The sequence below is a fragment of the Larus michahellis genome, chromosome Z (assembly GCF_964199755.1).
Source record: "Larus michahellis chromosome Z, bLarMic1.1, whole genome shotgun sequence".
Lineage (NCBI taxonomy): Eukaryota > Metazoa > Chordata > Aves > Charadriiformes > Laridae > Larus > Larus michahellis.
The window spans coordinates 11,719,265-11,732,779 of record NC_133930.1 but is presented as its reverse complement, the minus strand read 5'-3'; the positions used below and the strand labels follow the sequence as shown (position 1 = coordinate 11,732,779).

At 42.8% G+C, this 13,515-nt stretch overlaps 1 protein-coding gene across 5 annotated transcripts in view; it reads right to left on the bottom strand.

Annotated features, from left to right (window-relative positions):
* Positions 1-13,515, bottom strand: part of LOC141735819 (phospholipid-transporting ATPase ID-like) — a 91,735-nt gene that overhangs the window by 37,393 nt on the left and 40,827 nt on the right. For all 5 annotated transcript variants that reach the window (XM_074569093.1, XM_074569092.1, XM_074569091.1 and 2 more), the window contains 6 exons: positions 11,222-11,335; positions 8,393-8,491; positions 7,302-7,363; positions 5,717-5,789; positions 5,456-5,526; positions 4,231-4,313 (listed from right to left, as the gene is read on the bottom strand). In XM_074569093.1, coding sequence (XP_074425194.1) covers positions 4,231-4,313; positions 5,456-5,526; positions 5,717-5,789; positions 7,302-7,363; positions 8,393-8,491; positions 11,222-11,335 — 502 coding nt within the window. The remainder of the gene's footprint in view (positions 1-4,230; positions 4,314-5,455; positions 5,527-5,716; positions 5,790-7,301; positions 7,364-8,392; positions 8,492-11,221; positions 11,336-13,515) is intronic.

Sequence of the window (13,515 nt, the reverse complement as noted above, 5' to 3'; positions counted from 1 at the left end):
CATTCATGTCATAATCCAATGGACGACAATAAATTTGCATTTATCCTATTCTTTGAACATGTTGGTTTTGTACTCATAGAGTCCAAAGCAAAGTTTCCACAGCTTTTATGCAGGTGAGAAGAAATGTTGAACCAGCAACATACTTTCAGTCCTTTCACAGAAGTTCATGGTGGTAGGGTGTCACTGGATAAGTTTAGACAAAAGTGCTGACCTCACATAATTCCTATTCCATTTTCTTTAAAACTGCAGGAGACCAAGCGAGAAAAATCATAGCCTGAAGCCTGCAAGAGAGTAATTAAGTGAGGTGTCTTTGTTCACTGGTTTTTAAATTTAATCTGTTTTATTCCTTAACTCCCAGAGGCACATAAAAAACCACACTCCGCACTCCTACCTTTGGCCATGCAGCTGACAGTGTAAACGATTGGAGAGCCTGTTTCTATTTCCCTGCTTTATATTTATTTCTTGTAATAAAATGTGTTCACACAAAACTGTAAACTCAGATACTTTGGTATAAAAACTATTTAAAAAAAATAAAGAAATAAATAACAAATCAACATTTGCACCTGAGATCTAAAGATTCAAAGCAGAGCCCTGTGGATGTGTTGAAAAGAACTGGAAAATACAAACACGTCTCATTGAAAGGGATTCCAGGAGTTCAGTCTGTTCAGTTAATCAACAGGAACATTAAAGTTATTTTGGTCGCAGGCTGCAAATATCTACTTAAGAACTAGCATTTGCAGAGAATGCGGCTCTTCCAGCTGTTCTCAGACAAAACACACCAGGCTCAAGAGACTGGAAGCAAAATCCAGAGAAGTCCAAAAGAAAAGTACACCTTTGAACATTGTGGTAGACTCCACCAATGCAAATTTTAAAATCAAGAATGGGTGCTCTTTTCATAGAAAAGTAGCTCTGCTGTAGCACAGGCAAATCGCCAGGCTTGAAAGATGAAGCAATTAGGAAAATCTGTGACACATGTGACTAATATCTATGCTGATCTTCTATTTTATCATGTAGTTAATCTGAGAACAATCAGACATGTACTCCGTAATTTCTAAAAGTCTACAGTAACCACACCTGTCTCACTACGGCCCTTGCAGCCCCTTGGAAAGCACAAAGAAACTAGAGGCTTTGCAGTTTGCGGTGCAACCTGAAACACAGCACCATGAGACTTTGGTGAATGAAACCCAAGGCATGGTCCCCCACCAGGAAGACTGTGCGTCTCCTCATGCCAGCTGTGGGACAATGCTCAAGTGAATACCTTGCATGTCCACATCCACATCTGCTTTCCAGTAAGCGTGTGGGTCAGGATTACTGATATGCTGATTTTGAGTTCAGAAGAGATTCATAGAATCATAAAATAGAATCATAGAATGTGTTGGGTTGGAAGGGACCTTAAAGATCATCTAGTTCCAAACACCCTGCCATCGGCAGGGACACCTCCCACCAGACCAGGCTGCTCAAAGTCCCATCCAGACTGGCCTTGTACACCTCCAGGAATCCACAGGTTCCCTGGGAAACCTGTTCTGGTGCCTCACCACCCTCACAGTAAAGAATTTCTTTCTGATATCTAATCTAAATTTCCCCTCTTTCATTTTAAAACCGTTACCCCTTGTCCTATCGCTACACTCCCTGATAAAGAGTCCCTCCCCATCTCTCCTGTAGGCCCCCTTCAGGTACTGGAAGGACACTATAAGGTCTCCCCGGAGCTTTCTCTTCTCCAGGCTGAACAACCCCAACTCTCTCAGCTTGTCCTCATAGCAGAGGTGCTCCAGCCCTCTGAACATCTTTGTGGCCCTCCACTGGACCCGTGCATCCAAATTGGACCAATGACAAAAAAATGAGATGCTGTAGAGATTCACTCAATATACCTGCATTGACCGCAGTAACCCTGCAGCTGAAGATACCTCAGAAAGGCACCGTGCCTCCTGTCACCTCCTCTCATTAACAGCAAGAAGATATCTGTAATGCATTTCACCTGAAAGAGTTAAATACTGCCAAGACTACATGTGATAAGTACTAAGTAACTGAAAAATACTGTTTCCTTTCTCATCTCCCAGTTCCCCAAATCAAATAAAGAAGTTCAGCATTTTGCAAGCATCTTCCTTATCTGAACCATTGCGATGTCAACAAACATCGTAACTCACATTAAACATTCCACTGAGTGCCTGTATTAGCTGCTCAACCCTTTCCTCTCTTCCTGTCTCAAGAAGTAATTAGATAAAGAGTTACATAAATATTTAAATACTTCTACAGAGGTTTGCTAAGGGAAATGCAAGGTTGGGTCTGATTCCAGGCACTCTTCCCAGTACTCTGCCAAATATAAATCATCCTGGGAAACATTTTATTCATTTTAAGTATTGCAAAGAGGCCACTTTTATTTACAACATAACTAAAATAGAGATTAAAGGACAAATAAATATTTGACAAAAAAGTTTGAATTTTGCAAAATATTTTGAAACATTTTTTTAATTATGCACTTTCAAGAATGCAGTATACTTAGATAAGCATTACACAGAAAATGCTTGAAACATTATTTAAGATTAAGATTTTGCTTACAAATTGGTATACAGTGCAGCCTCTTCAGGAAAATAATTAAGGCATGCCACTCTGGCTATTAACATAAAGCAAACTGCACCTGTAAAAACATATTTCTCAAGACCTAAAACACTCAGAACCTCAGCCAGCACTTCGTAGATATCCTGCTGCACTGATCTAACACTCAGCTGAGACCACACACATTATTGCATAAAATCCCAACTTAGAAAGCAAAGCAAAAGCCCATGCCTTTGGATTGCTCTACCAGGGACCATACCGGCTATGCTAACTCTCTGCCACCTCCCCACTGTTCGGCCTGGAATCATCTAGTTATTTCGAAGGAAATATTTTTAAAAAATTATTTTTCCTCTTTATCTAAAAATATTTCCTGAGAGGCTGGAGTCCTTGAGATGTTCCAAGGATAGCAGCACTCACTCCACCCATTTCCATACTGACTCTTGCTGTAATCCTGCCCTGGTACTTAAGCCAGCAGGGCACCGTGGAGAGTGACTAACACCACTTGGTCTGTTCCCCATCCTCTCTCTCCAGACAGATGATGTGTGAGCATGCAGTATTCTGGTTTTGACAGGTCTGGCTTCTTTCCATGTATGTGCTGTTACGTGTTCCCTGGTATCCAGTGACAGGACACATGGGAACGGTTCAAAGCTGCACCAGGGAAGGTTTAGACTGGACATTAGGAAGCATTTCTTTACCGAGAGGGTGGTCACACACTGGAACAGGCTTCCTAGAGAGCTGGTCGATGCCCCAAGACTGTTAGTGTTTCAGAGGCGTGTGGGCAGTGGCCTTAATAACATGCTTTAACTTTTGTCAGCCCTGAAGTGGTCAGGCAGATGGACTAGATGGTCATTGTAGGTCCCTTCCAACTGAAATTATTCTATTCTATTCTATTCTATTCTATTCTATTCTATTCTATTCTATTCTATTCTATTCTATTCTATTGTTATGTCCTGTTATGTCTCGTTATGTCTTGTTATGTCTCGTTATGTCCCATTCTAAATTTTATATACCAAACGCTGCTAAGAAAGGACACATTGCTTGTTAACAACATCTGCACTGCTCATCTTTAAAGATCTTAAAATGCAGTCTTTTTGTGGCATTGAAAGAGGAGAGAAATGCTGTCAGGGCGAGGCTTCAGGCTGGGAAGTAGTCACTGCCCTGTGTCCACAGAGCTAGTCCTCAGGTCTGCACAGTGTCTGGAAAGTGCTGCTCCTCAGAAGCGAAATGTAATCAATGCATCGGCATTTCTGCATCAATGTAAAAGTGCATTGTGAAAATAATTTGCGATCAGAACTAAGCATGCAGTTTGGGGAAAACAGATTCCACTGTGCAATTACACAAACTCTCATATCGAGGTTCAAGGTGGGTAGACTCAATGTGCACAGATTGATGATAAAGAAAAGTGTGCAGCCAGAAGAATTCCCACCAATGCAGTTCCAGGTCACAGCCATTCACAGCACAGAGAGACCTGCGAGCAAAGGGGGACCTCTTTCTCTACGTATGCTGTTGATATCTGTTGCATGGACTGCAACGCACCTGTTCTGTTTTCCTGCCGCTACATGCAGAGAAGCCCCAGGAGGGAGCAGTGAACGGCCTGGAAGGAAGACTCCCAGGTACTCTGTGGACTCTGGTGTTTGCTCAGAGCCTCTGGAAAGTGAATTTTCCATGTAGACTCACCATTGAACTCCGTCAGTTTCTGAAGATCTTCTCCAAGCTCTGCAGTGACTGTCAGTGCCTGCTTCACCTTCAGGTTTGTTTCACTGCAACAAATAACATGAGACAAAAACATGAACTGAAAGTCATACGTGAACTGAAAGCTTTCCTTGAAGGTCACTTCTGTTCTTGAGCACAGTCTTCTTCCTTAGACATCTGATGGACCGTGCCATCATGTGCCTTTTTTACCTGGCCAAAGTGTGCAGTTGTCTATTTCAGTTGCAAAGACAGGCAGTCCGGAGGAATTCCGGACATGGTACCATGGTACCAAAGAGGGGGAAGTGGCTCTGTCTTCTCAGTTTCACCACAACATGCAAGACCAGGCATCTCATCTCCCTGAGCATCTCCTGCCACTCACACCACACTGAACCCTGAAGTATCTGAGCATATAGGAGAGCTCTGGATCTTCTCCCATGGTATTCTGGTCCTGAAGAGTACTCCAGGACTGCAAAGAAACACTGCATTTGTTCAGGGTCTCCTAAAAGTGCTCCCTGGCACTTGTGTGTACAAGAACTACAAACTCATTTTCAGCAGAAGTCAGATGGAGAAAGTCCAGAGGGCTTTCTGCAGCGTCTTGGGAGAGACACAATTTCTTGATCTCTCTGGTGTTGCTTAGTCCTTCAAGCCGATACTAACTTCAGGCAATGCAGAAAAGGTAATGCAAATTGGGTCATAAAGATGAGGTCAGCTCCAGTTTATTCCAATTAATACAAATTAGTTGCAACCCTCTGACTTGTGGCTAGTTGTACCCTGGAGTGAGCAACATTTGGAAGCCTTTGCAGTGTGCATGCATTAATATGGTATAGCAGTCCAAAGGAGATTACTGGAGCTATTCATTGGGAATATCTCACCCAGATAATCTGGCTAAGAGAAAAGACTAAGGAAGATAAAAGAAACAGAAAGCTTCTGCCAGTGACCTGTGATATGGCAGGAACACATTTCTAACTCACTCTCTTAGAAGAACTGTCGGTAAAAATAAAAAGTAAAATCCTCTCCTCACGTGACATTTGCACTGAAAGAGGCAAAAGTATCCACCAGAAGATGTTATTTTCAAGATATCGACCCAAAGTTTATTCTACATATTAGGAAACTCTAGCTACCAAAGCTATTGCAGGTAAACTTGCAGGACCCAAGGTCACCAGGGAAGACTTGTCTGCAGTGATTGCACCCGAGGTCCAGGCTCACTTACCCATCCAGTTCAGCTGTCTCGATGTATGTCAGGCTGTGCGGCTCACTGCTCGACAGCAACAGTAGATCGGCCTGAACAGGGACAGACAGACTTGGTGTAAGTTCACACGGTCAGAGGGCACGGCACTGCAATGCTACTTGTGGTTTCTGCACCCTGCAGGTCTCTGGGGCAGTTATCATCACTACTGACTGATTTGCACGTGAGTGATAAGAGTAATTACAGAGACTAACTGTGAACAGGATGGGGAGAAACTGAACTCACCGTCACAAAGTTGTTGTTTTCTAGTTTTATTATATCCCCCACTTGGACATTCATCCATTTTTCGTCCTTTAACCTGCAAGAAAACTCCTGGTAAGTAGGCATATAAAGCAGGGAAAGAAGGACGTTCTGCTCTGCTCCTGAAGCCAGACTGTAGGTGCCATCAGTACTTAGGTTGTTGATAAGATGGAAGTGCCGTGGTGTGTCCTGATGCATACTAAGTTGGGGTGCCATGTGCAGGGTTGAGACCAAGCCCCACAATAGCAGCACAGTCCATGTGCACTGTCCTTCTGTCTGGACTGACTATTCCCTTCTCCTAAAGGCCACATTGTCTCAGAAAAAAACTCCCTACTTTGTGTAACAGACTTCCCAAACACCTGGGAAAATTGCCAGTTGTGTTAGTTTTTCTAAGTGCTATTAAAAGCCAGAGCAACAGCTCTGGTTCTGTGTGGGCCTGGCTGTCAGGAAGGTCCGTGCAGGTGCTTTGGCCGTGCATGTGCCTAGTTAAGCCTGTGTCCGCAGTGGCCTTCACAGCACTAAGCAAGAAGCGTACGCAAACAGCCAGCTCAACTGCAAGCGCCAATGTAACCAAGTCACGATAGCCGTATGTGCAAAATCTAGAGGTGAGAAATATCAAGAGCTACATCAAAACAGGACTGCGCAGCTCAGCCTTGCTTTTTCGATATTGGTGGGAGTTGGACAGGACTCATGGTTCCCAGTTTTTGAACAAAGGCAAAATACTAGAAAATTTCTGTTTCAATGTATGTTTCCTAGACACAGTAACTAATACACAGTAAACTAAGAAACTGGTTTACTTAGCAGAAAGCACAAAAATTATGTTCCTATTCTTCACTTTCCAGTTATATTTTTAACTGTTTGATCATCTGTTGGAGTTTACACAACATACTGCTATCTGTAGTATGGAAAAGAAAATCACAAGAGACTTCACAGCTGTCTACAGCTGTGTCCTACACACAGTTGGACTCCATGGAGCTGCAACTAAACAGTACATCTGTCTGCCAGAAAAGCCAAAACCTCCGCTACTTTTTCTGCAGGAAAGAACAGTGCTAGCAGTGCCATGTCCAAAGCACACAGCTGAAATATTTTGAGTATATCTAAGTCAGAAGTGCTACACACACTCTAAGTACTGTGATGTGTATAGGGAAGCTATTCCTGCTTCTTAATTTAAAATAACTTGTTGATAATGCCTAGTTTTGTTTAACGCAGAAATAAGTGCTATGAACATGAATGGACACGGGAAGGTAGCCTTGCTTGGCATTTCTACGGTAAGGAGTAAAATAACACAATACCCTCAAAGTATCACTTATTTAACCACGTATACATTTCCAGGAAAAGAAAGAGTTTACTTTTTGTCAGTACAGGGTCACAGACATAATGTCTGCACTGATTGTGGTACTGTGTCTTCGGTTCATTAATCAGACACACAGAACTGCATGGTTAACTAATGGTGTGAGAGACAATTCAATTTTAAATTGTTTAGTGATCATTTGGAATCACACAGGAAAAAATATATTATTAATGAAATGCTCTTCCCACTCAAAATTAAAGCAAAAACAAAAGGACTTACATGCCATTGATCAGGACCTGGACTGGGCGGTTGTTGACGTGTTTGTCACTTTTGTGTCGATTCTGAAAATTTGATCAGTACATTAAAAGACATTTCCAGGAAACCAAGCACACGACAGCTGTAGGCAGTTCATTAGCTGGCTGAATGGTTCAGGCAGATTAGAATCACAACTGAGTCATATTCGAGCCCACATTTACACTAGTAACATAGGGCATAACTGGACTGCAAAGAGCAACAGGCAACACGGGGATTGCTCTTGGAGGGAAGAAGGAGGGTAGAGCTTTATACGTCACTTAGCACAGTCCGGACTCCGCTGGTGTTGGTTCTGCCCATCACAGTTTCGTAAACACCAGAGAAATCCATTCTTCTGCTCTGATATGGAAAGTGGCCACAGATCTTCATAGAATCATAGAATGGTTCCGGGTTGGAAGGGACCTTAAAGATCACCTAGTTCCAACCCCCCTGCCATGGGCAGGGACACCTCCCACCGGACCAAGTTGGCATTGCTCCCTGGGGGAGCACCGTGCCACCTCTCTCCTGCCCACTTGCAAAGCTGCACCCACCAGCTAGATAGAGCATCAAAATTATTTCAATAATGAGAGAAAATCACATGCTGAACTCAGCTCTAAAGTCACCCTGTGAAGTCAATGGAACTTCGAACATTACTCTCATGGGGGCAGACTTCGGCCAAAGCTGGGTAAGTTTGAAATATCACACAAGGGTTGTATGCTTCCTTTTTTCTGCCTGCATTGCAGCTAGATGACAGACGAGTTCTCCAAAGTGGAAGCCTAAGAACAGACTTCTGTGCAAGCTTCCAGACATATCTATTGGTGAACACATTTTCAGCCAGGTGAGCAGTTTCAGAGAAAGTCAATGGAGTTGCTGGGCTGCTCAGCAATTTGTAAATTCTAGCTTCTTTTTAGGTAATGAACTATAGATTTGGGAGTCTAATCTCAAATCCCATCTTGGCCACAGACCAGTTCTCCAGCTGCCTACTACTGGCTGTGTTTATCTTAAGCAGTTTGCTTCAGTCATTGTGCTGAAGAATCATGGGCAAACTCCAAAGTACAGGTAAGAAATATAGATCTTACAAAATCATCAATGGCATCCTTGACTCCTGATACAGCCAGCACCAGCACTAGGGGCACCACCGTTGTAAACCAGGCCAACGAGGAAATCTGAGGAATCAGCTGTAGAAAGAAAAGATCTGAGTTGAGAAATTTCCTGACAATTCAGCAAAGCAATGGAAACAAAACACTGTTTTCTGTGGAAGCTATAGATAACACTTTTCTAAGACTCCTGAATATAGAATAAAGACAAGAAGTGCAGCTCTATCACTTGTATGTGATTCCACAAAGGTAGGACAGCCGGGGAACCCATGCTTTGCTTACAAACCAAGCTGTAATTTAGATTATAAACATGGAGCTGTCAGGAAGTGCAGTGGGTTGCTTTTCTTGTTGTTTGTAACATTAGGATTGTAAAGTCCTCAGTGGTTTTCTCTGCGGGCACTGATATGGGCAAGCCTGCTCTGAGGGATCCAGAGCCAGGGACCAAGGCCTGCTGTGCAGAGACTTCAAATGCTTCTATTTTTTTTTCAGTAACCCTTCACATTTTGCTGAAGTAAACTTCATATCAATAAACAACATACAGCTGTTGCCAGGGCTAACCTTGCTTTTCCAAGAGCAACAGAGCCAGTTTTGTTTCTCACATCTTTAATAGTAAGGGGACACTTAGAGTTGAAGGTGTCCCTGTCATGGCCGCAGTGAGGCAGAGACAGATCTCTTACTCCACCGAAGTTCCTCCCTTCCTCTGGAAGAGTATCACTAATGATGGAAGCAATGTGATACCAGCATCGCTGTGTCCACCAGATTGGATTTGAGCAGCGTCAACTCCATGTGCATTGTGAAGTTAATAGAATCATAGAATGGTTTGGGTTGGAAGGGGCCTTAAAGATCATCTAGTTGCAACCCCCTGCCATGGGGAGGGACATCTCCCACCAGACCAGGCTGCTCAAAGCCCCATCCAGCCTGGCCTTGAACACCTCCAGGGATGGGGTATCCACAGCTTCTCTGGGCAACCTGTTCCAGTGTCTCACCACCCAAACAGTAAAGAATTTCTTCCTAATATCTAACCTAAATCTACCCTCCTTCAGTTTTAAACTGCTACGCCTTGTCCTATCACTACTGTCCCTGATAAAGAGTCCCTCCCTATCTTTCTTTTAACCCCCCTTGGAGTACTGGAAGGCCGCTATAAGGTCTCCCTGGAGCTTTCTCTTCTCGAGGCTGAACAACCCCAACTCCCTCAGCCTGTCCTCATGGGAGAGGTGCTCCACCTCCAGTTGACGTTTATGCCACTAAAGCAGCTGCTAAAGGGTGGAGGCTCTTTGGTATTGCTGCTTCTGCTGCACTGTCACAACCCTGATCCTACGAGGCACCACCAAATCCAGCCATGAGGAATGATGTTTAGGGGCAAGCACATCCCCGCTCAGATGTGGAGGCCTCCGAGACATGTAACTGCTGTCTTCTCACCTGACTGGGAATATGCATGTCTTACTGGACTGCACGAAAGGAGTGGGGAGGCGGAGTCCCCACCGCCTACCCATCACATCCACTCCTGGTGCAGGAGGAGATACTCCCAGTGCTACAGGGATGGAGTGAGTGGGCAGAAGAGGGGAAAAATCAAGTGGGGGGATATATAAATGTAAAAGCCTAGAAGCTGCCCTCTTCAGCCCACCTTGATGCAGGCATCAGAAAAAGCTCTACGCTTTTATACACAGTAGCTTCTAGATGATCCAGCAAAAGACATGGTGAAATAATTTAAGGCAAATAGCTTGAAATACTGTGAATTTGATAGACAAACAGCTAGAGTGCAGTACAACAACACAGGAACAGTGCTGTGAGCTTAGCTGAAAAGGCACTTTCACTAGCTTCTTGAAAAATATACGTGGGCTGAAATTTTCCAAATTTGTTCCCTGTAAATAAGCAAAGAAGATTGTACATAGTTTGCTACAAGCTTAACAAATTTTGCCGATACTTTTTTGAGCTGAAATTGAAAAAGAGCATTTGAAAAGGTAATTTTGCAAATGTGTGTGCACTGAAATGGTTGAATTTTAAATAGCATACTTGAAACACAATCAAAATTATACCTTTTTTTTTTTTTTTGATAACGTGTATTCCAGTATGACTCAGCAACAACAGAGTACACTGTATTTATCCATATTCCATCAAAGTGCAAAGGGGCAGAAATCCTGGTATCAATTTCTCCGGTGCGTTCAGCTTTCAGGCAGAGTAGTATTGCCAACAGCCATGGGCAAAGTGCAGCTCAATGCCATTTCGCGCCACAGGGTTCAATAGCGTTGCCAGTGTCTGACAAGCTCCATATTAGACACTGTCCTCACCCTGCTGAGCAGGGAGCAGCAATATTCAGCTTAAGGTAAACTAGCTCCAACCTGGAGCCTTCCTGATGTTAACTCCTTCATCCCCAGGGAAACAGTACAGGTTACAAATTTGTTCTTCTTCTTGTTATTTCCTTTGAGACTGACAATGGATTTTGCCTTTAAACCTATGGATAAGGGTCAAATTCCTTTTATACTACAGGAGCAATAAGTAATGCAAATCCAAAGACAGCCAGGAGCACTCAGATCTAGACACAAAGGGGTAGTAGGACAGGGCATGAAAAATGTACACAATTTGTTGAAAAATTTAATTACATTTCTTCTTCATTTAGTTCAAACCCTCATATCCAAAGGTAAGAAAGGAAATTGCTTTTTTCCTGCCCTACTTTCTATCTACTTTAAGGTTTTGCTAAGACGCTAACTCATAACAGGGATATGGCTTGCACTTTATTACAATTACCAGCACATAGACTGGCTTTGATAACAGACAACACAATCTGCTAGAAACAGCACAGGGCATTCATACCTGCAAAATCAGCAGGAAAAGAAAGTAAGCATTGGCTATTCGCTGAAACTGTTCAAACAGGTTGAGAGGCAGGAAAGTGAAGAAGTTGTATTTCGATGTCTTAATTGAATTGTTCTGTAGGGAAAAAAAAAAGGAAAATAAATAGGATTGGTAAAACAGGAAACAAAATTACAGCACAACCCATTTCAAACGTGTTTTTACTTCCTTATATTTAGTAATAGCATTGTTTCCAACAGCAGCTCAAAAAACATTTCCTTTTCCCCCACATAGTTATGCCAAGCCTGGATAAACATAATTTCTCTTGGAACTGGTGAAAACATGATGCCCAGTTTATGCCAGTGCAACTGCAGGTAAATACAGGTACATGTAGTCACTCACAGAGACACATCTTCCCTTTGTTAGTGTCTATACTTACACAATGCACAAATAGAATTAAAAACTGTAACCAAGACACAACTAAGACATTTTGCTGGTAGCGTTTACAAAGCAGCCTTAGAAAATGCGTCCTAGGTCAATTATCAGTAACTTGTCTGAGACTTGGAAGCACCATTCGACTGGATAATCAAAGAGGAGCGATGGATTCTCCCAGGAGCAGAACATGACGTTATTATTTTCACCTGATTCAGCAGCCTCTCTTGGAGCAGTGGCTTGTTTCTATTCCACAAAGATCACTTGAGTGCGGTCTTGTGCAAACAGCCACTAACACAAGAACTGGCCATTTCAATAAGCAAGATGCAGCTTTGTTCCCTATTTCCAGTTTCCTTTTCTAATTGCAGACGGCCCCTCCAGCCACAAGCAACGTCTGCTCCCCCGTCTTGTCTTCTTCAAATCAGAGAAAGACTCAACCTCGAGATTACAGAACTGGGTATTTTCTTCCACGAAGAGCAGAGCTCTCTGGTCTGATTCTTGACACCTGATAGAGAGGCTCAATCCATCATACTGAGCCCACCAGCTAGGGCTGCCCCTTCAGTATGTTGGTGTGCTAGACTTTTTATGTCAAGTTTATCAAGGACTCATTCATGTTTCGTCTGGGAATCACATATGCCACCTGTTGCAAGCACATCTAAAATTTTACCCATAGATATTCTACAGTAGATGCCTATTAACCCCCTCCCAGGGAACCTAAGGTGTGACAGCAGAAGGAGGCAGATATTACACAGTGCACCTTCATTCACTAATAAATTCACTGGTTCAATGGAAGAGGAAATAGCGACTGTAGTATTGTAATAGCCTTTAGATATTGCTATACTGGTGGGAGCACAGGAGCTACGAGTTATGAATCACAGGCCATTTCCAATCCATGCGTTAAGCCAGGATCCCAACTTCTAAATCGACACGCACCTTCATGTTTTTACTATTAGACGAATTATTTAAGATCACCACCATAAAGTGTGTATGGGGGGAAGCTATTCCATTTTAGGCAGTTACTGGATTTCTGGCTATGTACAGACACAAATTACAGCAACATTCTTCAGCAGTAACTTCATGTTTTAATCCCTTGTACAAGCCAATGAAGAAAAAGCGCAGAGGTGGAAATGCCAAATCCTCCCATTGATTCACTCCCGCAAAAAATGATGTTTATCAGAGATCATCATACAAACAATATTGCTTTTCTCCTGGCATCATGTAGCCATCTCTGGGTGTGGTTAACTCTGCCTGTGATCTAAATGTCATGACACATTGTTAAATTTAATTTATTTCAAACTTCCTCACCATGGGATATATGCTGCACACAGGCTCCACAGACACTGCTAAAACAGAAGAAATGGAATAGCAGCATCCTCAGCGAACCCAACATACAGAGAATTAAATTACTTGCTTGACGAGCCTGTTTCCACCAGACAAAGAGTCTGGCAGACTTTTTAATAAAAACTGGATCTAAAGATGCTCCCTGCCCAGTAATCTTAAGAAAAATATCACGTCCACTTACTTTAAAAAAAAAAAAAAAGATAGGACAGCGGCTGCAGGAAAAAGTAAGGGGAGTTGACCTTTGTGCGTCAACAGATTTCAGAAGGTCACATACAACATGGGAAAAACTACTTAGTAAACACTCACTTAAAGTTTATAGAACGTGGCCTGCAAAAATCTCAGAGGGGCATAAGAAAAGAATGGGAGTGGTTTAGTTCAATTCCTGCCTTCTATTTCTATCCATTAATTGCGTCAAGAAAACCACTGAATGAACCAGAGCTATTCATTTTGTTTCCTATTGCCATTAGGCATGGTAAAAACCCCAGACATAACAGCTTCCAAATGCTTAACTGCAGGGATCTGGACATCCAGTATTTTCTCCATAG